The sequence below is a fragment of the Callithrix jacchus genome, chromosome 5, assembly GCF_049354715.1.
Source record: "Callithrix jacchus isolate 240 chromosome 5, calJac240_pri, whole genome shotgun sequence".
NCBI classification, from domain to species: Eukaryota; Metazoa; Chordata; class Mammalia; order Primates; family Cebidae; genus Callithrix; species Callithrix jacchus.
The window spans coordinates 155,039,859-155,063,883 of NC_133506.1; the positions used below are offsets into that span (position 1 = coordinate 155,039,859).

At 40.6% G+C, this 24,025-nt stretch overlaps 1 protein-coding gene across 4 annotated transcripts in view; it reads right to left on the reverse strand.

Moving 5' to 3' along the window:
- DCLK1 (doublecortin like kinase 1) overlaps positions 1-24,025 on the reverse strand; it is a 359,661-nt gene that overhangs the window by 27,686 nt on the left and 307,950 nt on the right. For all 4 annotated transcript variants that reach the window (XM_017973046.5, XM_035302465.3, XM_035302467.3 and 1 more), the window contains 5 exons: positions 22,909-23,055; positions 10,808-10,941; positions 9,013-9,090; positions 8,228-8,324; positions 5,918-5,998 (listed from right to left, as the gene is read on the reverse strand). In XM_017973046.5, the coding sequence (XP_017828535.1) occupies positions 5,918-5,998; positions 8,228-8,324; positions 9,013-9,090; positions 10,808-10,941; positions 22,909-23,055 (537 nt within the window). The remainder of the gene's footprint in view (positions 1-5,917; positions 5,999-8,227; positions 8,325-9,012; positions 9,091-10,807; positions 10,942-22,908; positions 23,056-24,025) is intronic.

A 24,025-nucleotide genomic window follows, 5' to 3' on the forward strand; every position in this document is an offset into this window, starting at 1 on the left:
TTTAAACCAGTCCATTCTGCTAATACAAAAGTTCTTGAACTTGGTCTCATGTTATAATCACCCGTGAGCTTTTAGAAGTCCTGAAGCCAGGAAGCCAGTGCAAAAACCAATTAAATGAGAATGTCTGTGGGCAAAACCCAGGCATCAGCCCCGTGCTCGAGGCTCCACTAGGACTCCTTTGAGCTTCAGTTTTTATCAGTAAAATTGGCAAAATAGTTTGACATAAAACATAGATTCATAAAATTACAGCATCCTAGAGTATCAGAAGAATAACTCTGGGATAAGGTAGGTGAACATTTTGAAAATAAAAATGGAATGATAGTAATAAATTTAAAATATTACAACGATGATCATTTGAGCATAATTACAAATAAGATTTTTTTCTGGAAATGTCAATTCTGTTTATGAATTTATCATGAACCTACATTTTCTATCAATAAAGCATCGTTTGTGGGGAAAGTGACTCAACCCTCGTTCCAATTCCTGAAAAAGTCAAGATGTATTATTATTGCCTATTCTATTCTTACAATAAATATGCCTAAATCACGTTGTTCTTCACTAGATGGGTAATAGGATAAAGAAATGTAACTGGGACAATTTCTGTTGGAAAATAGCTGAGATGCTGGAGAAAGTAACAGAGCTGGTGATGCACATATTATCTATCCAAATCTGCGGCACACAAACAAGATCATGTTTGGGGATAACAGTCTTTCCTCCTAAACAAAGCTTCTCATTCACCAATATGAATCACAATTTGAATCTCATCAGCACATGGTGATGGATGATACAGTTGTCATCTCGCTCAGACTCAAATTCATCAAATATTTGCTAAGTACCTGTAAGGTGCTGGGACTTAAGATTGCCCTCTCCTCTCAGACTCTTCAAATATATGATCTTTTCCCATCCTCATAGCAAGTGGAGAGGAGAATCCTATTTTCTCCATTTCACAGATAGGAAAAAAGTTTCAAAGGAGAGAAAAGACTTGCCCAACAAGGTCACACAAGTGGATAAGCTGGTGCTTCTTCCGAGGGTCTACGTTCCTCTTCCAGACACGTGGCTGCTTACTGAGGATGGCTTTGTTCATGTAGCTCATTGGAACCATCCACAGAGGCACCTCATTCATGACTCTTCCAACAACAGAGCAAAAGGCAAGAATATGGTGGTGCATGGTAGGATTCAGACCCAGGGTGTGTAAAAAATAAAGGTGAACTTAGAGGAAGCTCCTGGAATGAGGCTAAAACAAGCGACTTTTGCTGACTAGGGTTTCCAGTTCTGCAGCCCTATGCTCTATTCTCTGTTTTACATGAGGCTGCCTTTTCTTTTTTCTTTTCTCTCTTTTATTTCTTGTTTTTGTTTGTTTTTTGAGACAGAGTATCCCTCCATCACCTAGGCTGGAGGGCAGTGGCTCCATCTTGGCTCTCTGCAACCTCTGCCCTCCAGGCTCGAGCAATCCTCATGCCTCAGCCTCCCCAGTAGCTGAGATTACAGGCACCCACCACCACGCCGGGCTAATTTTTGTTTTTGTTTTTTAGTAGAGATGCGGTTTCACCATGTTGGCCAAGCTGGTCTTGAACTCCTGGCCTCAAGTGATCCACCCGCCACAACCTCCCAGAGTACTGGGGTAAACAGGCGTGAGCCACTGCACCCGGCCTAACTGCCTTTTCAATTCCAAGTATGTCAGGTAAAAAGGTCATGGCATAAGCAATAGAGAAAATTAGAACTAATGAGAGCGGAGGAAGAGCTTTTTGACAGTGTCCTTAGGGCTTACGTAATTATTAGTGCTTTTCTCTCCCTGTCTCTACTTTGTGGTAATCAGATATAATCTGATTGCCAAATGCAAAATGTCTTACTAAATGGATATCCTTTGAAATCCCTAATTTATTTATTTCACTTGCTTGGTCATTCATTTACTGTACTTAGAGACTTCAACAAATACTAAAAAGGCTGATTGTGAAAGCTTACTTTTAACAATTTATTATTTTCAGATACAAAAAATCCGTGTTCTGATTCGGTTACTTTCAAAAGTTAAGCAGTCACTTCCTAATCAAGTCTTTTAAAGCTTTTATTAAAACTGATATTTTTTTGAGGAGGTTAAGTCTGTTTGTAGTATTATAGAAAGGGTTTTTTTTTTCTTTTTTTAGCTTTTGATCTCCTAGATGATTACTTAAATTCTCTCCTTGCTTTTAGAAAATGTCTTTGGGAAATCTGAGAGGAGAAACTGAAATGATAGCAGAAGTCTAAGATCCAGAGGGAGCCATGGAAAGTAATTATGGGCAAAGTGGGACCATGTGTAAAATGTGCACAAGAGCAGGTTGAGGAGGCAGCAGGTTTTTGCTGAGACATGTACATATTGCCATAGGAAAATGAGCAACCTAATTTTTGGTAACAGCCAGAAGTCTTCTTTATTTTGTTTCTTTACCACAGTTGAGTTGGGATATTATTGATCTAGGGCCATTTGGTCTGGAATCAGGGGAAGATTTATGCTGTTCCTGACAGCACTCCAGACCCCTCATGTATATAAACAAATTTGCTCACATTTACAAAGTTATCTCCTAGCAAACATGCACATTCTGCTGGAACTGACTGCCAGATATCTCCTTCCTGGTCTTCTCCAGGATCGAGCTATGGCACCTCCTTCTCTGGAAAGTCTCCCCACAGAGCAGACTGGGGAAGCCACTCTCACTGCCCTGGAACTGTGTGGTTGTATTCGACATTGTTCCTAGAGGGCCAGGCTGGCATGGAGTGTCCCTCTGATGAAAATGTATTTAGAAAGCTCTATAGATAATTTTTTAAAAATTACTCAGGTGTGGTGGTGCACACCTGGAGTCCCAGCTACTTGGGAAGGTGAGGCAGGAGGATCGCCTGAGCCCAGGAGGTGGAGGCTGCAGTGAGCCACGACTGCACCACTGCATTCCAGCCTGGGTGACAGAGACAGACTCTGTCTCCAAAAAAAAAAAAAAAAAGCTTCAGGGGACTTTTAAGGCCACAAATTCAGGTTGTCTAGTTTCTTCTGTGTGGTCACCCTGCCCAGTTTTTCCAGAGCTAACATGCAATTTGTCAGTTTATGGATGGTGGGCTTTTAATGAGCCCATGTGGATGAGTCAGAATCAACCACCGCCATTCAGAGAGCCTACAGCTGGCTTGCGCCTCTTCCTCCCTGCACAGCTAAGGAAAAGTTACCATGACCTGGGTAAGTGAGTTTGGAAAGGTTGCTAATTGTATTAGCAATCATTACAATGACGACTGTGTCCCTATTGTACCTATCTGTTTGCAACATTACCGTGTTTTTATGTGTAACAAAGGGTGGGTTAGATGTGATGTGGTGCATGGGACGTTAAAACATCTGGGCTGAGAGTGACGATATCTGGCTGCAAATTCTGGCTCCATTGCAAGCTTGGCTACTTTGAGAAAATCCACCCTGCACAGCCTTCATCTCCTCATCTGTAAAATGGGTACAATAATACCCAACCTGCCTATCTTGTAGGCTTGTTATGAGGCTCAGATAAGATGCTTCCAAATCTTTTCAGCTTTATAGAAAAGGATAACTTTTGCTTAGCACCCTGGGGTGAATGCCGATGTCATTGAGGCTGGAAGTGACCACTCCTGGATACTGGCTGCATAGCCTCACTGTCCCCAGGGCTGTGGGGATTACTATCTTTGTATGTTTGTACACCAGTTAGAAAACTGCTATATGAGAAATCTTAAAATAAACCTCAGTGCATAGCTCTACATGCTCATTTTCATGCCTATTCTTCTGTTATTGTATATAACCACCCAGCGGAGTGTGAAGCATCACATTCAGACATGTAGAATGCTGGAAACTAGACCTATGGCCATCAAGTGGCAGAACATGAATGAGGTTCCAAGTTCTTGTCACCCCATATGTAGTCACCTGACATGTTGACTGTGCTTTCAATCATGCCTTGACCTCAAGCTTTTGTTGTTTTAGAAAACAAAACAGAACAAATCACTCAACTACTCACCAAGGTGACAATTCAGAGAAATGGAACATTTTGTTGCCTTTAATGTACAGCCAGATGATTCAGTGCAGTAGGGAGGCTGGTAAAATTTATATCCGTGAGCTGACAATTTTATAACTGTCCACTTCTATGACCATGTCCGTGTATATATTCAAACCTATATCTGTCTTCTATTCTGGCAGTAGGAACCATTAAACCTAGTGATGGAGCTTCCCCATTTGTCAGTGGGGATTACCATAGTAACTAGATTATAAAATTATAAAGTTGTTAGGAAGAAGACAATCAGCACAAACGCAATACAGTTAAGGTGTATAAGATGCTTACAATACTTCTGGCAGACTCTAGAAGTTAAGCATTCTGTCAGTATTAATTATGAGTATTATTATTATTATTTGACACGGTGTCTTGCTCTGTCACCCAGGCTGGAGTGAAGTGGCATAATCTCAGCTCACTGCAGCCTCCACCTCCTAGATTCAAGTGCCTCAGCCTCCTGAGTAGCTGGGATTACAGGTGCATGCCACCATGCCCAGTTAATTATTTTTGTTTTTGTTTTTAACAGAGACAGGAATTCACCATATTGGCCAGCCTGGTCTCTAACTCCTAACCTCAAGTGATCTGCCCACCTTGACCTCCCAAAGTACTGAGGTTACAGGCATGAGTCACCACGCCCAGACTACTGTTATTATTATTTTGTTGAGATGGAGTCTCACTCTGTTGCCCAGGATGGAGTGTAGTAGCATGATCTCAGCTTACTGCAGCCTCTGCCTCCTATATTCAAGTGATTCTTGTGCCTAATCCTTTTGAGTAGCTGTGATTACAGGTGTGTACCACCACACCCAGCTAATTTTTATATTTTTTAGTAGAGATCGGGTTTCACCCTGTTGACTAGGCTGGTCTCAAACTCCTGGTTTCAAGTGATCTGCCTGCCCCAGCCTCCCCAACTGCTGGGATTATAGGCATGAGCCACTGCACCCAGCCAACTATGAGTATTATTAATCAAAAAAAATTTTACCCACCAGTTATAGAGAAATATAGAGTTAAAAAATAATGGCTCTGCTCTGGGGAATTCCTTCATAGTTAATGTAATACCATTAGACCCTTGTACTCAAAGAACAGCCACAGAGGCAGCATCAGGAAGCTTTTAGAAATGCAGAGCCTCCAATCTACTCTGTTAGAATCTGCATTTTAACAGAATCTCTAGGTGATTTGTGAGCACATTCACATTTGAGTAGTGCTGCCCTGGAGTAGCCCAAGGTGTATGCAGAAACCCTTAAGTCACTTTCACTCTTGGTAGGAATCATGAAAAAAGCAGGACTGACTCAGAAAGTCTATTATGTCTTATCGATGATTATTCAGCTCTAATCTGGACCACAGAAAGCAGTTTGTGGGGTAGAAGATTGAGGCCATGGCGTCTCACCAGTTAGAAGGCAATCTCATCAGAATAAAATATAATGTATACATCAGATGCCCTCATGGAACAAGTCTAAGATCTTGTAACTGTCATGGCACATATGAGATGGCGGGGAGCAAAATGAAACAACACTATTATTTTAAGATGGAGTCTTGCTGTGTCACTCAGGTTGAAGTGCAGTGGCATGATCTTGGCTTACTACAACCTCTGCCTCCCAGACTCAAGCAATCCTCCCACTTCAGCCTCCTGAGTATCTGGGACCACAGGGATGTGTCACCATGTCCAGCTAATTTTTTGTATTTTTTTGGTAGAGACAGGGTTTTGCCATGTTGCCCAGGCTGTCCTCAAACTCCTGAGCTTAGGCGATCCACCCACCTTGGTCTCTCAAAGGGCTGGGATTCAAGGCGTGAGCCACTGCTCCTGGCCCACAACACTTTCAAAAGGGGAAAATAACATTAAGAAATCTGCAAATGATTTTTAAAAGGAATGTTAGGTGTGAACATAGAAAAGGGTGCGAGTCACTTACATTCACCCAGGGATGCTCAAGGACTTGAACAGCAGAAAATCGCTGATCAACATCGACCAACAACATCATGGTAATGAGCTCCTGTGAAGGGGAACATTAGAGTCCAATTATCTGAGTTTAAAGAGGAAAGCTGGATGTGTGCAAATGCACGAGTTCTCTTTTAGTTTCGAAAAGCATTTGTAAAAGCTCTAAATCTTAAACATACCAACTCCACTTACCTGTGGCTACTTATCACTTTTAAAAGTTAAAAATGGTAAGCACTTGGAATTATAAATACATAGCTTGTGGTTGAATAAAAATTAAATTAATAATAAAATCAATTTCAAAAAACGTTTGTAGTAGAAAAGAAAGTATACAAGTTAAGAAATTAATATGTTTTCTTTGTCTAGCATTTTGCACATTAAAGACAGATTTATTAATTAGTTTAATATAGAAGTCACATTTTAAAAAACACTTTAAATTTCACTTTAGCAGCTGAAAGGAAAAATGAATTGTTTCCCTGAATTTCAAGACAGCATACTTAGGTTCAAAAGAAAGAAATGAGGAAAGGCAGAATTGCCAACAGCTAGGTGGTAAGATAGAATTCATCCTTCAGTAGCTAAAGAATTCTAAAGAAATACATTAAAATTACTTCAAAAACTTCTAGACAAATCAATACAAAGGAAAACAGAACTATGGAGAGGTAAACAATTTCATCATCCTGAAATTAATGAAAATTTCTCATGAGCTCAAATGGATTTGAACCAGGAATGCTCTACTTGGGTCTTAAAAATGAGTATGGTATACAATTGTGCACTTTGGGTTAGAAGCTCCCATGTCATGAAATGGTTAGATATGTGTTATCCGTATAACATGTACAGGCTTTATAGTACCACTGTATACAGGCTTTATAGTACCACTTGGGATAGGGATGGTTTATTTTCATTGAGGGAGAGAGTTCACTTAGTCTTCTTGATTCACTTTCTAACTTGGACCAGAACTCATAAAAGCATCTGCTGTATGTGATGTCCTTTGCAGGTGCTATGGAGGTGTAGGAGATGGTCCTATGTGTCAGAAACTGTCAGCCCTCAGGTCATGCAGTGATGGCATGGGGAGCTGGGCAGGTTCCTGAGGCGCCCCCAGCTCGGCAGCTGTATCATCCCATCTCCTTTAATCTGCGCCTCTCTCTGACATTCCTTTTCTGCCAGGTTCCTACACAGTTGAAGAAAATGAGAGACTTGCACATAATACGCATCATTTTCTACACCAAGTGCTCAGGTCTGAGGAATTGGCTTTTAAAGGGAACTCACACTCAGGACATGGCAAAAGCAAAGGCATACTCATTGAGCAACCAAAAGATAATTATTTTCCAAAATAATTATCACTGGCATTCAGTACATTTTCATTGTTGTGCAACCATCCATGTTAAGGATTGATCTTTTATTTTCATGGTATAAAAACCACGAATCTTGTGGGGTTTTTTTTCTCCTCTCCCTCTAAATCCTGGCTATTATTCAAGGTTCAACTTAAATCATAGCTTCCCTATAACGTCTTTCTTGATGATTTCAACCTACGTGGAGGTTGAGTTTTCTTCCCTTTGATTGATTAATTGGTGGATTCATTCATATACTTGTTCATTTATTCAATAGATACTGATCACCAGTTATATACTGGCCATACTTTAGGCAGTGATGCTACAGCAACAGACAAAATAGATAGAAATCCTGGCCTTCGCAGAATTTGCATTCTAGTGGATGGAGAGTCTGGAAACTGATCATATAAAGAAGATATGCCCACCTATTTATACCTATCTTTTTGGGTAGAGAGATAGGTAGTTAGATGGCATACCAGATGGACACACAGGTGTAAGTGTTCTGGAGAAAAATAAAGCAGACAAATAGGATACAGCAAGCCAGGTAAGGTTTAAGAGATGCAACTGGAAACAGGAAGGTCTGGAAGGCTTCACTAAGAAAATGGCATCAAATCAAGACCTGAGAGAGGTGAAACCACAGGCCAGGCCATATAGAAACCTGACATGGGCTCAAGCCTGGCAAGGGTGGGGCACAGCCAGAGGCTATAGCAATGTCACTGGAATGACACCTGGGAGAGATGAAGGCAGCAGATGGAGAGACTTGATAAGTACTTGTTGGGGTGTCTGCGAACAGATGACTTGATGACTGTGCAGTCCTGGAAAACCTAGCAATTACAACTAACACGTGTACGGAAATCACACTTATGACATCATTAGTCTCTTTGCACACAGTGATTTGGAAGAAATAATTCCGTTAAGACACACAGGATATAGGGAAGAGGAAGGCACTGGAAACTTACCTTTGCAGAATCGGAAACATTATCCCAATATGGAGAAGGAAAGTCCACTTGCCCCATCAAAATCTGATCAAAAAGCACCTCCTGGTCATCACCACTTCTGTTTAGGTGAACGACAACAAGGAAAAAACAGCACTAAGATATCAACTCAGTGTATGTCTTTTCAGTCTTAGGCACTGGAGCCCTTCCTTTTCAGGTGTAAGATGTATGTTTTTAAGCAATTTAAACATGTCAACGTGGAACTGTTTTGGTAAACTAAGAAAGAGTTTTTGGGCTGGGTGCGGCAGCTCACACTTGTATTCCCAGCATTTCATTCAGGAGGCCAAGGCAGGTGTATCACTCGAGGTCAGCAGTTCAAGACCAGCCTGGCCAACATGGTGAAACCCTGTCTCTACTGAAAATACAAAAAGTAACTGGGCATGGTGGCGAGAACCTGTGATCCCAGCTATTCATGAGGCTGAGGCAGGAGAACTGTTAGAACCCTGAGGCAGAGGTTGCAGTGAGCTGGGACTGCGCCACTGCACTCCAGCCTGGGCAACAGAGAGAGACTCTGTCTCAAAAAAAAGAAAAGAAAAGAAAAAAGAAAGAAAGAAAGAATGAGTTTGTAATGATATGAAGAAATGTGGAAGGCAAATAAATTAGTATAATGGAAAAAATAACAGGGATTGCAAGTAAAGTTCTTGTGCTCTTTTCCTGCCACAGGCTCCTTTGTGCAAGAAGGGTGAATGGATCACTCGGAGAATAGAGAAATGCTTTGTCAGAGCTGAATAAAAGACTGTTGCCCCTACCCACGGAATGGAGGGAAACCACACAGCAGGATGTAAGTGATGACACCAGCTGCCCAGATGTCCACCTTGAGGCCGTATCTGGAAAAATAAGGGATGTTGGCATTAGGAGAGTCAGACTCGGACAAATTATGCAGCTTGGTAAAATCAATATATTTTCTCCTCCAAGACAAAAACAAAACCAAATAAAATAAAAATCCCAAAAGCAAACACTGAATTAAAACCCGCCAGCTAGAGTTCAAAGAAAATAATTAAAAGGACCAAGGTGCAGAAATAAAAATCAAAGGATTTGACACCTGAGCTTATGTATAAATATCAATAAATGAAGGGTTTCAGCCAAAAGGTTTATTATACTCCTTACAGTTTTGAGATAGGGATGGACCCTTGAGATAAACTCCCTTACTTTGGGAATAATAATTATTTCTAGAATATTTTCCAATTTATAGAGCACTGACATACATGATCAGACTTTGTTTTCCTAGCAGCTCTGTAGGTTGGACAAGACAAGCATTGCCTATTGTACAGAAGAGAAAACAGATTCAGAAGAGTGAGTAATTTCGCTTCAGATCACACAGTTAGTGTCAGAGCTGGTCGCCAACAAGGTCTTCAAGATTCACCACTTCCTCCCAGCAGCAGGCAGAATACGTTCCAATAGAAAGTGTGGCTGTGCCCCAGGCAGCTCTACCTGAGGGAAGTCAGCCAAGGCTATGAATGTGGGCTCCCACCTCATTCAAATTTGCCAAATAGCACAGTCCTCACTCCTTCACACCTCACTCCAGGAATTTCCCTATTGGGATTCCCTTCTCATCTATCTGGTTTTTCTCATCTATGTGGTCTATGGTACAAGCAAAAAAATAAAAAACAAAAGCAAACAAAAAAACTATGTCCAACTGGTCACAGGGGAGGTGCCACCTAGATCCCCAGGTGTGAACTGAAACTGCTAATGAGAAGAAATGTAGAGCTGCTTGCTCTCAGCATCCCCTCCTTCCCCATTCCTTCTGCTTAATGATGGCACCCCCGAGCCTGCCTATGGACCTTGGTAAGAAATAGGGCTTCTTACCAAAGGGGTCTTTGACTTAGGCTGAGCTGAGTTCAAATTCTGACTCAGCCACTAAAACTAGTCATGAGCTTACATGGTCTCTAACCCATTAGAGTATCAATTTATTCAAGTGCAAAATGGGAATTGCACTACCTACTGAAAGTAAGAAGTAAAGGAGTTTCAGGCCTGGAATACTGTGAGTCCTTAGTAAGGAATAGGCTACCCTACCCTTCTCCCCACATTCATCTGATTCTGCACACAGAAACCCGGGAAATTCCCAGTGGCCCCCGATGCCTAAAGGTGTTTGTACTCCACAGAAAATCAGTGGATCCCCAAGAGGTCCCAAATGGGACCTGGACTGGAGGATAAGGGCAGCTGAGAGCAATAACCACAGGAGACTGTAATCCCCGCACACAGCAGTGTGTGTTTCTTTTATCTCCAAATGAGAGTTAATTACCCTCACTGTGTGTTTCTGTTCGTCCGAACATTTTTTACTCTGGGGTTAATAACTTCTGTTCTACCTTTAACAAAGACCAAATGGAAGCCTTAAGATTGCAGTAATTGACAAAACAGACTGGGAAAACAGAGAAAATGGCTCCCACTGTAAACGTTAAAGAATAAAATAGAATTTTAAAAAGAGTGAAAGAAACCTGATGGCTATTTCTCTCTGGATGGGACACAGCAGTACCATTTTTCCTATTCTTGAAGCCAGCAAGTTCTTTTGCAAGCACAGCGCTTAAGCATAAGAGAAGCATTTACCCGGTCTCTGCAATGATTTCTGGAGCCACGTAGGTTGGGGTGCCACAGACTGTGTACAGGGGGCCGTCTACAATGGTGGCCAGTCCAAAGTCACCCAGCTTCAGTGATTTGCTGCCATCTTGGTGCTCATACACCTAAAACAAAGGTTAAAAACACAACTACGTGAAAACCAAGAGCTCAAAAGCAGTTTCTCGAAGAAATAAGAAACACATTGTGTTTAAATGTAATGTATAGAAGGTAAAAAATAACAGGCAATTATACCAGAATGGATATACACACAAAAATATCTTTCTTCCTTTAGATTACTGCAAAACCGGAAACATGGTGAACACCTAGAAATGGAAATTGGTTAAATAAATTATGGTACGTTCATACAACAAGAGATTACATGACCTTAAAATGGCGATGTGGGTTTAAAGTTACTGAATTATGTTTGGGAAATGAGCAGAGTGTTTTTCAGATTGGTTTCTATAAAATGTCCGTTAAAGAAAAAAAAGTACATACAAGAAAAGAAGTCTGAAGGACTACAGTATTGGTGTGTCTGTGTCTTGCGGGTAGGATTATAGGTTTTTAAAATCCTTTTGTCTGTACTTGATATTGTCTATGATAAAATTGGATTTGCATAATAAAATGAAGTATAGAAAGTCTTTAGTGCAGTGTCTCCGATTTATGAAAATTATCTCTTCATTTCAATATATTAAGAAAGTTTGCCAGGTGCGGTGGCTCACGCCTGTAATCCCAGCACTTTGGGAGGCCACGGTGGGTGGAACACCTGAGGTCAGGAGTTTGAGACCAGCCTGGCCAACATGGTGAAACCCCATCTCTACTAAAAATACAAAAACTAGCTGGGCATGGTGGCAGGTGCCTGTAATCCCAGCTACTCGGGAGGCTGAGGCAAGAGAATTGCTTGAACATGGGAGGCAGAGGTTGCAGTGAGCTGAGATTATGCCATTGCTCTCCAGTCTGGGCAACAAGAGAGAAACCCCGTCTCAAAAAAAAAAAAAAAGAAAGAAATTTAAAAAATACAATTCTCTAGTAACCGAATACCAAAAAAAAAATACCCATAGTAAAATACCTTATTTTCAGTGCACCGTATTTTCAACAAGATCTATTTACATTTCTTAAATTAATAATTGAAAGAGATATTAACATTTCATTTCACCTGTGGCAATTTGGAAAGATTTATCAGGTGCAGAGTCAGCATCCTGTCCAGGTTTCCCTTATTAAGGCAGTAAAAGTCTTCTGTCTTTCACCCAACAAATCCAGGAAAGGATGCATGTGGCTGGAGGCAAGTTCTTATACCCCTTTAATTCCAGCCACCATCAAAACAAATGGAGCTGCTCTAAAAAATATCACAAATAACTACTTTTATTTCAAAGAAAAGAGGCTAGGGCATTAAGAATCCTAATTCAGTGTTCTGTGTTGGAATCAGCAAGATAAAGAAAAGAAAAGCACGGTAAAAGGCTAGTCATTCCAGCAAGGGCAATCTTCAGGAGATGCCTCAAGGAAGCAGCCACCTTTTCCATATAGGTCAAAATACTTCATCCAGCAAGCGAGGCTCGCACATTCTTCTGTTCTCACTCTGTGATCATCTGTAACTTGCTGCAGCCGTTTGAAACTCTTGCACAGCAAGGCACACCTCCGCACATCAGGGGCACCGCTACTGTTCGCATGCCATGACTGCCTTCCTTTGGAAAAAGTAGATTAACTTTGCATTTCACTGCCATGTAAAGTGCAGATGTTTGGCCAGCTAAGCTGCAGTATCAGCAGTAATTGTTTGGATCCAACAGTTTCGGCAGAAGCAGACAGGCAGGTCCTCTTGTCTAGAGAGACTGCATCGTTTCTGAGCAGAAAACACTCTTTTACACTTTATCCACACTCATAGCATGGAGTCTTATTCCCAAGAGCTGTTGATCAGGAATTGAGTTTGGGCTGCCCTCTGGCAGGTATCTGAAGACTTGTGGGGTCACCTGTGGTTGGGTTGTTAGGGCAAAAACAGCCATATGTCCCTCACAGATGTGGCTTTGCCCAGCTGTCATCTGGGATGGACATTTTGTTCCTAACTTCATGAAGCAGCTGTCCAGCCTTGGTCAGTTAAAGTTAAGTTAAAACCTTTGAGGCTTTACAGCTGCAAAACACAACATCCGCCCCGGCCTAACCGTTCTCAGGCAAAAGAAAATCCTAAGTTGTAGTCTTACCATGTCAGCCGTTCTGGTCATCCAGATGACAAGCAAATGTTTTTCATGAAAAGAAATCTGAGATGGAAACTTCTAGTAGATGGTCTAGTTGATTTCCGAGGCAGAGCAGAATTGTTTACTTCCTTAATTCCATTTTGTTAACAAAAACCTTTCTAAAATGCAAAATAACCTCTTGCTTTGATGTCCAAACTTTCGTTCCGTGTGCTTTGTGAGGTGCTGCAGATTGGGATTTATTCAACCCCCTTGATGCAGGAATTTGGTAGTTTTTTTCCCCTAAACACAGTATCTATATCACCTAACTCTGTTCAAAAGTTTGACAAAGCAGATGGTGGTGGATTCAGTCACAAGTCCCATTTTGGTTCTAAATATGACCTTGTAATTCTCCTAAACGTAGTGAAAGTTTTCTTTTGAACATCTACATTTTAATAGAAATTCCATCTAACATACAGCCATACACCAATTATATTTAATATTAATGAACAATATAGTCCAAAGTTTCAATAGCTAAGAAAAAAATCACTAAAAATTCTACTTAAAGAAAATGAGTAATCATAAAAAAGAACTATTAAAAGTAATCATAGGTCTACGGAAACCAAAGCCATTAAAATACATAGAACCATCACTGTGATGTTCCTGTTATTCCCTGTACAGTGAACTTTTAATCAAGTACTTGACAATGTCCCTTTTTTTTTTTTTTTTTTTTGCTTTGAAAGCCATAGAGTAGGATTTTCATGAACATAAAGAGGATTCTTAGGAGGGAAAATAAGAGCTTAAAGACAAAGGCCAAATCCATGTAATTGAAACCATATCTAGACACAAGTACATTTGAAATGCTGCAACACAATGTTTTTGCAGGAGAATTGATGTCCAGGCCCGAGTCTGGAATTCTGTTTAACTCACTGTCAGGCAGGGCAGGAAACAAGGTCACTCTGGTTTTTTCTCTGTCAACACTTTGGGAAAAGGAGGAAGAAGATACTTCAGTGTTTCTTCTCCTCCAATGGGAAAGCCCTTCCCGCAATGGTTTAAGGAACCCTCTCACAACTGGGGCTCTCCATTAGCACCTGCTGCAGCCTGAACTATGTGCACCCTTATCTCAGCCAGTGACACAGGGGCATGACTGAGGCCATTTGAAAATGTAATTAAACCTTTGTTTAAAAATTCACAGATTGTTAAATACATCCATTTAAAGCCTGCACATGCACGCACACGCACACACATCCTCACAAAACCATCTCCACAAAGTATTATTCTAAATGGCAGCTATAAATTCACTTCGAACTAAATTTTTAATTAAAAGTTAGAAACCAGAAAGGCTTCTAACAAGTTCACGTTGAAATGCTGAATCCTTGGCTTACACTGCTCTCTAGATTGACTCTGTTCCTTGGCGTTTCTCCTTATTCTGACCATCTTTCAGAAAGGGACATGAGCAGTCTGCAAGCGCAGGTTTGGACAGGCTGGTCCAGCTAGTGGAGCTCTGGTGTAAGAACTTTTTGCCATAACTGTCTATTGAAGCCTCTATAAAACGTGACCCACACATGAAGTAGGAGTATATTAATTGTCAGTCAAGGAGTATTCACCACATGAGATATGATTTAATGTTCATAACAGGTCCTTTAAGTACTATAGATGTTCTCCCGCGTTTTAAACACCAAGGGGCTATTAAAGGGACAGGGATTAGTGCAAATTACCCAGTATGTAGTGCTTTCACTGTTTTAACTAAGCAATAAAACTGTGTAATTGTACAACACTAATTGAATGCAGCTACACATAATTGTGGGCTGCCATATGTATCCTATTACCATAAAGACTGTCAGTATTTTGTAAGCTACTCTTGTGATCATTGCAGATGGCTACAGTCAGAGAAGTTGTTCTCTAGGGTTTATTATATGGCTATAAAGACATCCTATGATTTGACAGACTAAATGTGTTAAATGGCAACAATTATGAAAAAGGTTCCAATTAAAAGCTGAAAGCCTATCCAACCAAGAACAGATATAACGAAAGGTCAATGTATGTAGATTTCGGGGCACACTGGTATTTTATACAGGTTGTTTTTGAAATAAGGGTTTGATTTTTGTGCCTTTTTTGTTTATTTGGGGTTTTGCGTTATCTGCAGCTTATGAACGGCAGATCTTTGGGCATATGCTTGATTTCCCTTGGATGGAAAACGGAGACCATTTGGAAAAGTTATTTGAAAAAATAAAACATTTAATATACAGTCATAAAATGCAGCCGGTGGCCATAAAATAATATGAAAATTCACAGATAATCTGAACCCAGTCAAAAGGCTTCTGAGATTCCCATAATATGGCACTAAAAGCTGACTAATACAACAGATGTGTTGGAACAAACATAATTCTCAATGTTTCTATGAATCCAAGGATAACCCTGATGAAACACTGGCTAATGAATCATCAGTAACCACTGAAAACTATTTCACAGAGGAGCTCAGTAGGTAATAAAAATTATTTCACCAAATAGAATTGAACAAAAGTGGCATGAAATTGACAAAGCCATGAAAAAAGGTCAATTTACTTTTTAACATATATGGTATCCCTTTAAGAAGACATTGATTTTCCTCCTGCTATGGTATATGGCCTTTATGATGCTTTCTGAGGGAAGTGGATTAAACATAAATCTTTAATCTTTAAGAAATAAACTATAACAACATTTAAGCAGAGAGTTATTTTGTGGAATGCACTTTATCGCCCACGTACTTTTAAATTAAATCTCCTGGATAAACAAAATTTTTAAAAATTTTGTACTTACATGTAAAATATTTACGAAATCAAAAGTTAAATAAAATAACAAAAACAATGAATGTTGTGCGGATGTCAGAAAGGAGTGAGTCAGATGAGAGGTAATTAAAGGGAAAACTGAAATTGCTCTTCAATATTACACTGGAGATATCTGGGAAGACGGAGAAGTGAACGGAAACTCCAGGAAACCTGATTCTCACCCTCAATTTAAAATAGTCATGAAACTATCCGAAAAGGAGTTCTATGCAGCTGCAGCGAGATACACAAAACATGCACATTCCAGATTCTGTTAGGAATTAGACATCCCAGGATTTTGCCAAAACTGTGGGAACTCAAGGCCATTGCAATTTTTAAAAATTGTATTACATTTCTGTCACACAATTATCATCCAATATGTCATTGTAGGAAAATGATCACTAGAGAGGAAAAGGAACCAACTCACCCATAACACTCAGAAATATCCACCATTCCTATTTCGGGATGTGGACTTCCAGAGCTTTCTTTCTCTCTTTCCTGTTCTTTTTCCATTGAACAATACATCCTGAATGTTTTTCCGAAGTGAATCAGAATACATCTACATAATTACTCCCAGTGGCTGCTGGATTTTCCATTATACGGATGCACCATATTAGTAATCCCAACAACTACCATTACCACTGCCCCTTACTGCACACACAGGACATGCCAGGCAGCGTGATGAAGACTTCATGTGCATCTTGGCCCACCTGATCTTCACAACAACCCTATTCACCTAGTACTCTTACTCATATTTTGCAGATGAGGAAATTGAGATTTGGAGATGTAAAGCAACTTATCCAATGCTACACAGCTATTAAGTGGCAGGGCCAGAACTTAAATTCAGATATGTCTGAGTCCAAGAGTCTAACAGCATGTGCTGCCACACCACTGTGCCACTATTTAATTCATCAGTGCCCTGAGATAAGTTATTTCAATATATACTATTTGGGGTTTTTTTTTCATGCTACAAAACCCTTAGATGAACATCCCTCTGGATAGCTACATATCCAGTTTCTCCCTCTTAGGTTACATTTCTAGAAGCAGAATTATTTGGTCACAGGGCACGCATGTTATTGAAGATTTTGGTTATACCAAATTGCCCCTCTGACAGGTTCTGTCTCGTGACCCTCCACCAACACATATGAGGTAACTGTTATCCTCTTATCTTTGCCATCACTGTATGCTATTTTTAAGTTTTGCTAGTCTGATAAGGCTACGTCATTTTAGAGAGAAATGAATGTCATCTCTTAATGACAGCAGAGAGGAGTAGTGAAGTAGACAAACACAGACCTACCAAGGTGACACACTACACTTCTCCTTCCTGTCCTCATCTCCCCGATGACATCACTGGTCTTCAAAGAACTGTCAGTAAATAGTACAGTAACTGGCACCTTATGGTACCGAATAACGTTTTGGGAAAATGTTGTGTTTTCTATTTTCACTCAACTTCCATCCAAATTCAAAGGGTAGAATTTGTTTTCTAAACACCCACAAAAAAAGGATCGTTCCGTTTCTGCCTGGCCACTTACAATGACTCCAAGCTACTGACAATAAAGGACATTTAAACTTCAAAGAAATGAGATTACTAGAAAGTTTTTCTAAAGTTAACCCTAAATCTCTTGCCCACTAATATCTTCTCTTTAATTTATTTCCATGCTGTCTAATACAGTACAAGAAAGTTCTCCCATCTTCCATGCGGCAGCCTTTCCTATATGTGATGAGAACCACCATGCCCCAACTGGATATCCCTCCTCTGGGTCAACCCCAGGCCCAGACAGAATGTGTTCAGATTGTTACCATAAGGGGTAACATGGTAAGTTAGGCCAAAGACTCTCTTGATTCTTTCAGGGGAAGGGGTCTAAGGGCATATGAATATATATATATATATATTTTTTTTTTTTTTTTTTTGAGACAGAGTCTTGCTCTGTCGCCAGGAGCCAGGCTGGAGTGCAGTGGCACAATCTCAGCTCACTGCAACCTCTGCCTCCCAGGTTCAAGCAATTCTCCTGCCTCAGCCTCCCAAGTAGCTGGGACTACAGGCGTGCGCCACCACATCCAGCTCATTTTTGTATTTTTTAGTAGAGACGGGTTTTCACCATGTTGGCCAGGATGGTCTTGATCTCTTGACCTTGTGATCTGCCGGCCTTGGCCTCCCAAAGTGCTGGGATTACAGGCGTGAGCCACTGCGCCCGGCCCATATTAATACTTTTAACAGCCTTGTCACGAGACTCGCACTGAACTAATAGTCTTTTCCAGATCAACTACTGGCCTTTTGACCTGCAGTCAGGCCAAGTTTTCCATTATTGTTTCCGTAATCGCCAATAACACTACTACACCAAAACGACTTAGCCTCTAGGGATTCATGCTTATCTCTTGTTTAATTTCTTCTTACCCATTTTGGACTTTGACAGAGCCAAAGATAATTTTGGATTTCACTTCTGTCATTGGTGTAATCCACCTTCATTTGGAGTCACTGGTCATGATGAATATGGTATGATTGGTGACAGACTCACAGGACATCATTGGCTCCCTTCCTTGGGGTAACCCCCAATCCATTCGTCAATACACTCTGAGGGCTCAGGTTCTGTGTTTTTCTCCATGACCTCTAGACCCAGTCTGTCTGCGGCACTTGTCTTGCCCACCAGTGCAGTTAGCTATCCTAACACCGAGTGGGTTTGTTTGGGGAATTAAGAGTCAGGGGATTAAGGTGAAGGAAATATGTTCTCTTGTGAGCATGGAATTGAGAACTAGAAAGAGCCAGAGCACAACCTATCATTGTCACTTGGGTGGAACAGGACAAGCTTATTGCCAGACATAAACCACTGAGTGAAAATGAGGATCATGAGTTGCACGTGTCATTTTGATGGGCAACTGGGAGCAGGCACAAACACCTGAACACAGAGTTTCTTGCCAGGAGAGGCAGTTTTTCTCCTAGAGAGTCTTAGGGACGTTGGGAGGGAAACAATTTTTGAACGTTTATATTTGAAGACAATTTCTATGTTTGTTTTTGGAATCTAATAAAAAACAGTGATGTGAGTTACAGTTTTCTCAGTAGAGATTTAATTTTCATAAGGAGGTAGCATCTGTGTACACATTTTTAAAAGACCTACCTGCCCAGGTCCCTGGAAGAAATACAAGCTGCTACTGATGGTTTTTGTTGCCAAGGGTACAAGCTTGCCATCTAGTGGTGACTTGTGTAAACTGAAAGTATTAAAATTTTTGTTTTCTTCTTAAGCAAAAAGTTCTTTAGTCGTGAACCATCATGGCATACATACACACAGAACTATACACATACATACATACCTAGGCACGTACATTATACATACACAGTGGTCCCATGCATAAGCCCATCTTGGGAAGCATCATACTTAACTCCCACTGCTCAGTGAATACTGAGGCCAGTGTGAGAACTCCATCTAACAGGCCAGGTGGCACTGTCCTCTGTTTAAAGAAGTATCATTCATTCACTCACTCACTCCTCTCATCCACCTGTCCATACAGTTATTAAGGACCAGGCATGACAACAAGTAAAGCAACAAGAACCATATAAAATCATGGGCATGATCCATTTTGGGGGAAAAACTTTCAATACAATAACAAATCTATAAGGGGTATTTTTTATTGGATCAGTGCCCAGTTTTCACCTAAAATGTGGCTGGAAAATTACTGTAAGTCAAATCATATTTTCTCATCAAAATACTTTAAACTGACCAAACACTAGAGTTAAATAAATCATTCACACAATCTAGATCCTTAAGGCCAAGCTACATTTTTATACTATTCTGTAAAAATTAAAAATAAAAAACACTGAAAGTTATATATACACAATTATACTGCCTAAAATGAAATCTACAGCTGAATAAGATATGTATTAAAAATACTTTGCTAGTATTTTTGCTAGTTATAGCAAATATTAATCTAATAGCTAACAAAAATCTTGTTGGCAATCTCACAATTTAGAAGGATATTTTTATGTCTTTTAATAAAATAGTAAAACAAAGAATACTGTGAGGTCTCTTTATATATTTGGTAAGTTTCCCCATAATAAGTAAATGAATTCCCAACCTTTACATTAACTTTGTTATAACATTTTCAAAAAATAGTCTATAGCTTTACATTTTGCCGTGAGGTAGCAAATCCATGCATGAGCGAATAGTAAAATTTCTAAAGCAATATAAAAAAAAAAAAGGATTAAAACGTGATTTTTTCCACTAGATATAACATTATCATTAGGCAGTTTTATTTTTAGGAATAATTTTTAGTTACAAAGAAAGGGAAAAATTTAAAAAGGAAATTAATAGCTACATGTTATCGCTTTATCTTCATCAACACCCCTTAAAGGAGGCTTGAAGGAGTTACCTTGCTCAAGGTCGGAAGACCAGTCAGTGGAAGAGTGAACCACTTGATTCTGAACTTTTGTCTAGAATCCTGGGTGTGTGGGGGTCTACCTTCTGGGATCATTCTCTGATTTCCACAACTCTCAACAGAATGTGAGACCAACAGTGGTCTCGTGTGCAATTAGTGACCTCATTCCTGGTGTTGTGAAACCAGAACAGAATCAGTTGTGTTAAGTTTAGCTAAACTTATCCCTGCAAAATTCACCAACCCCTAATCCCTACAGTAAGAAATCACTGTGATGGAGAATAACATCTCTTTAGTTTTTCATATAGACATACTATATCTATATTACAAATGGCTGCAATTGTTTCTCTATAGAGTTCAGCTTCTTAAATTAGAAGATAAGGGAAAAAGAAAAGAGAGAACGTTTTGTGATAATTTAAAGTACAGTATCTTTGAATGAGCATAATACGTCAGAAATATCAGGTAAACTGTGATTTTAGTGAAAGTGCACTTCTGTGTAACCCCTGCATTTACAGATAACACTTCAGTGAGGAGTAAGTGAACAATGGGTCACAAAACTGAGCAGCAAAAGCAAAAAGGAAAGGAAATAAAACTTTAATTTTTAATCGCTGAAGTTTGGGAGCTTAGAGAGGTTTTGAAACAAAGGCCCAGTTGTAAGTCCATTCCCATGAGACACTCCTACATAATTCAAGACACAGGAATAATGAGTGCAGATGAGAGAAAATTGCTGCACTTGATGGAGGCAGCTATGCAGAAGAGAATGTTTAGGCTACTGTGGAGATGTGGAATTTGAGGTGAAATTAAGTCAGGGCTCAGTCACTTGACCTCGGCTGCCTTTTCTTAGCCAGTAGCTACAAGATTACCAGCATAATTGCAATGAACTAATTGTGTGCATATTTATTTCTTGAATGCCTATCTTTCCTGCTTCAGTGTCAACTTCATGAAGAATGTGTCTCTCTGGTTCCCTGGCACAGTGCCTGACACACAGCAAGTACTCAGTAATCTCTTAACACAGAGCTTACTGTAGTGTAGTGGTAAGAGCCAAGGCTCCGGAAGTCAGAGTTAGGTTGAGACCTTGGCTCTTCTTAAGAGCTGTTACAACCTCGGGCAGGTTATTTAACTTGTAGGTATCCAGGTTCCTTACCTATGAAATGAGACAGTAACAGAACTTACCCCGTGTGGCTGCTGTGAGGATGAAAGGAGATAATGACCGTAAAGACCTTAGTGCAGGGCAAGCACGGCGATGGTTCTCCATCAGAGCAGATCTGACTAGCTTTTACTCATGCCATGGGAGTTGGGTGGCTCATGTGCTTTTAGACTTGAGTGTGTATGCAGGTCACCTGGGGGAGCTGGCTGCCATGTGGATTTCTGCAAGCTGTCATCAGTCACCGGATTCTGATTTGGTAGGGCTGCCTCCAGGCCCAGAAATTTGCATTTTTAACAGGCATCTGGGAATAATTCTGATTCAGGGAGTCTTTAGACCACCCTGGAGAAATACCACTTTAGAAAGAGAATACTCTATTCCCAGATTTCTGAAGAGATGGGCAAAGCAACAGAAGTCATATATTATACATGACGCTCAGGGGTGGATAATGAAAGAAAAGGAAGAACTAGCATCTTTGGGGAAAGATATATATATACACACATATACATATGCACGGTACATAGAAATGAAATAGATTTCATTAAAATTCCAGCCTGAAGGGCCAGCAACACTTACGTTACTCCCATATTTCCCAATGAAGCGTCCCATGCCTAGTCTCTACCTCCTTTTTCCCTAAGCATTCTCCTTAATAACTGGGTGAGGAAGGACCCCATTTGCTTTTGTGGAGATCTCTCAAGGTTTCCCTAGAGATGTGGAGTACATGAAAAGCAAACCAAATAGTGGAAAGTGGGGAAAGGACGTCTCTGTTTCTAAAAATGAGTCTTTCTCATAGTTGCTTTTATGCGAAGGAGTTAGGGTCTTAAAAGCTCATTATAATTTTTTTTCTTTTAGGTTTTAGATCACATTATTGAGTTGCAGAGTTGGGAGACTCAAAAAGTCTAAAAAAGCTTCCTTTGTTTTCCCCAAGTAAAACTTCCTTTCCTCTCTCCTTCCCTCCCATCCCTCCCTCTTTTCTCTTTCTTTCTTTTCTTTCTTTCTCTTTCTCTCTCTCTCTCTCTCTTCCCCCCCCCCGCCCCGCCCTTTCTTTCAAGGCAGGATCTCACTCTGTCACCCAGAATGGAGTGCAGTGGTATGATCACAGCTCACTGCTCCCTTGACCTCCTGGGCTCAAGCAATCCTCCCACCTCAGCCTCTTAAGTAGCTGGGACTATAGGTGCACACTACTATGTCTTGCTAATTTTAAACCCTAAACCTAACCCTAACCCTAATTTTGTAGAGATGAGGGTCTAACTATGTTGCCCCAACTGGGAAGTAAAAACTTTCTAACATAAAGCGCCTAAGATAAATGGCATCCGCGCCTGTGCTCCCTGTCACTATCTTGCCCTAGGCTCAAGGTATTCGATACAGCCCTACCCTTTGCGAGCTCCATTCCCATTCTTGTGCCTGGTTTTTATTTGCTAATGAATAAAGTATTCTTAAGAGCCCATTAACTCATCTAGATCAACCTAAAAGGCAAGTTTCCAACTAGATCCTGAAGGCTAACTGGAAATTAACCTTTCAGCTAATTTTTTTTAAAAAAAGAAAGAAAAGAAAAAAGTATTCATATTCATTCATGAGCGCTGGGAACTCAGGATGCCCTACGGGTGGGATTCCTCTTACCAGCAGGTTCTCTGGTTTGATATCCCGGTGGACAATATTCAGGCTATGCAGGTATTTGATGGCGCTGGCTAGGTTGTACAGCATCCCACTGGCGTCTCTCTCGGTGTATTTGTTAGTGGAAGTAATGGCATCAAAAAGGTCTCCCCCCTGAGAAGAGAACAGAAGGAAAAGCAGCCGCATTAACAGATGGGCCAGTGGGGCCACCTGCAGAGGCCACAAAGGACAGGAAGAATGGGCGTGGAATCTTTGGGTTCCTAAGGGCTTTTCTGGCCACTTCCCTCTCAAAGGCCTGAGGGCTTAATAGCGATTTATCCTCCACGACAAAAGCCAGTGGCATTTTCCCCAGAGCTCAAAGAAAGGGGTAAGGTGAGGATTCTCCACCACCAGACACATGACCATTGCCATAGCTCCCAGCTAGAGGATGAGGAGATGCACCTGGATCTCCAGGGCAGAGGCCTGTGACACGTGCAGATCCAGGCACACGTGCTACCTGCCTCACATTGACTGCCAGCCAGAGTTCAGATTCATAATCCTTAACCTCCTCCAATGAGAAACGGGTAATACCGCAAACTGCACAGTGAAAATGTCCTACTGCCTAGTGAAATGATTAAGATGCACACACGTGCGCGCGCGCGCACACACACACACACACACACACACAATCCCCTTCAAATGCTAGATTTAGCTCTCTGGGAGTGGGTGTAGTGTTTTCTTTTTCAATACTGTGCTTCTTTGTAAGGAAGAGAGAAAAGGACCAGAAACTGTCATTTCAAAGATGAGAGAGAAAAGGAGGGAGGAAGACGGGGACATTTCAAAGAAAGTTTTCTAGAACTGTTATTCATTTGAACTTTTCTTTCCCCGGTACCTTGTTAAATATATTGCTTTTTGGTAAAATAAAATGATCTTTAAGTTCCAGCCTAAGTTCCATTTATTCAAAACCCTTTCGTAGAACTGGGTCTGATTTACTGACGACATGTGCACCGTTCTTGCCTATAGTGCACCAAACCGCCACACACAGTAGCCAACTGTGTTGGTCTGTAACCCAGTGTGCTCAGGAACTCACTGTTTCTTCATAAAACAACTAAAGCAAAAGGTGGCCGCTACAGGCTGATGAGTT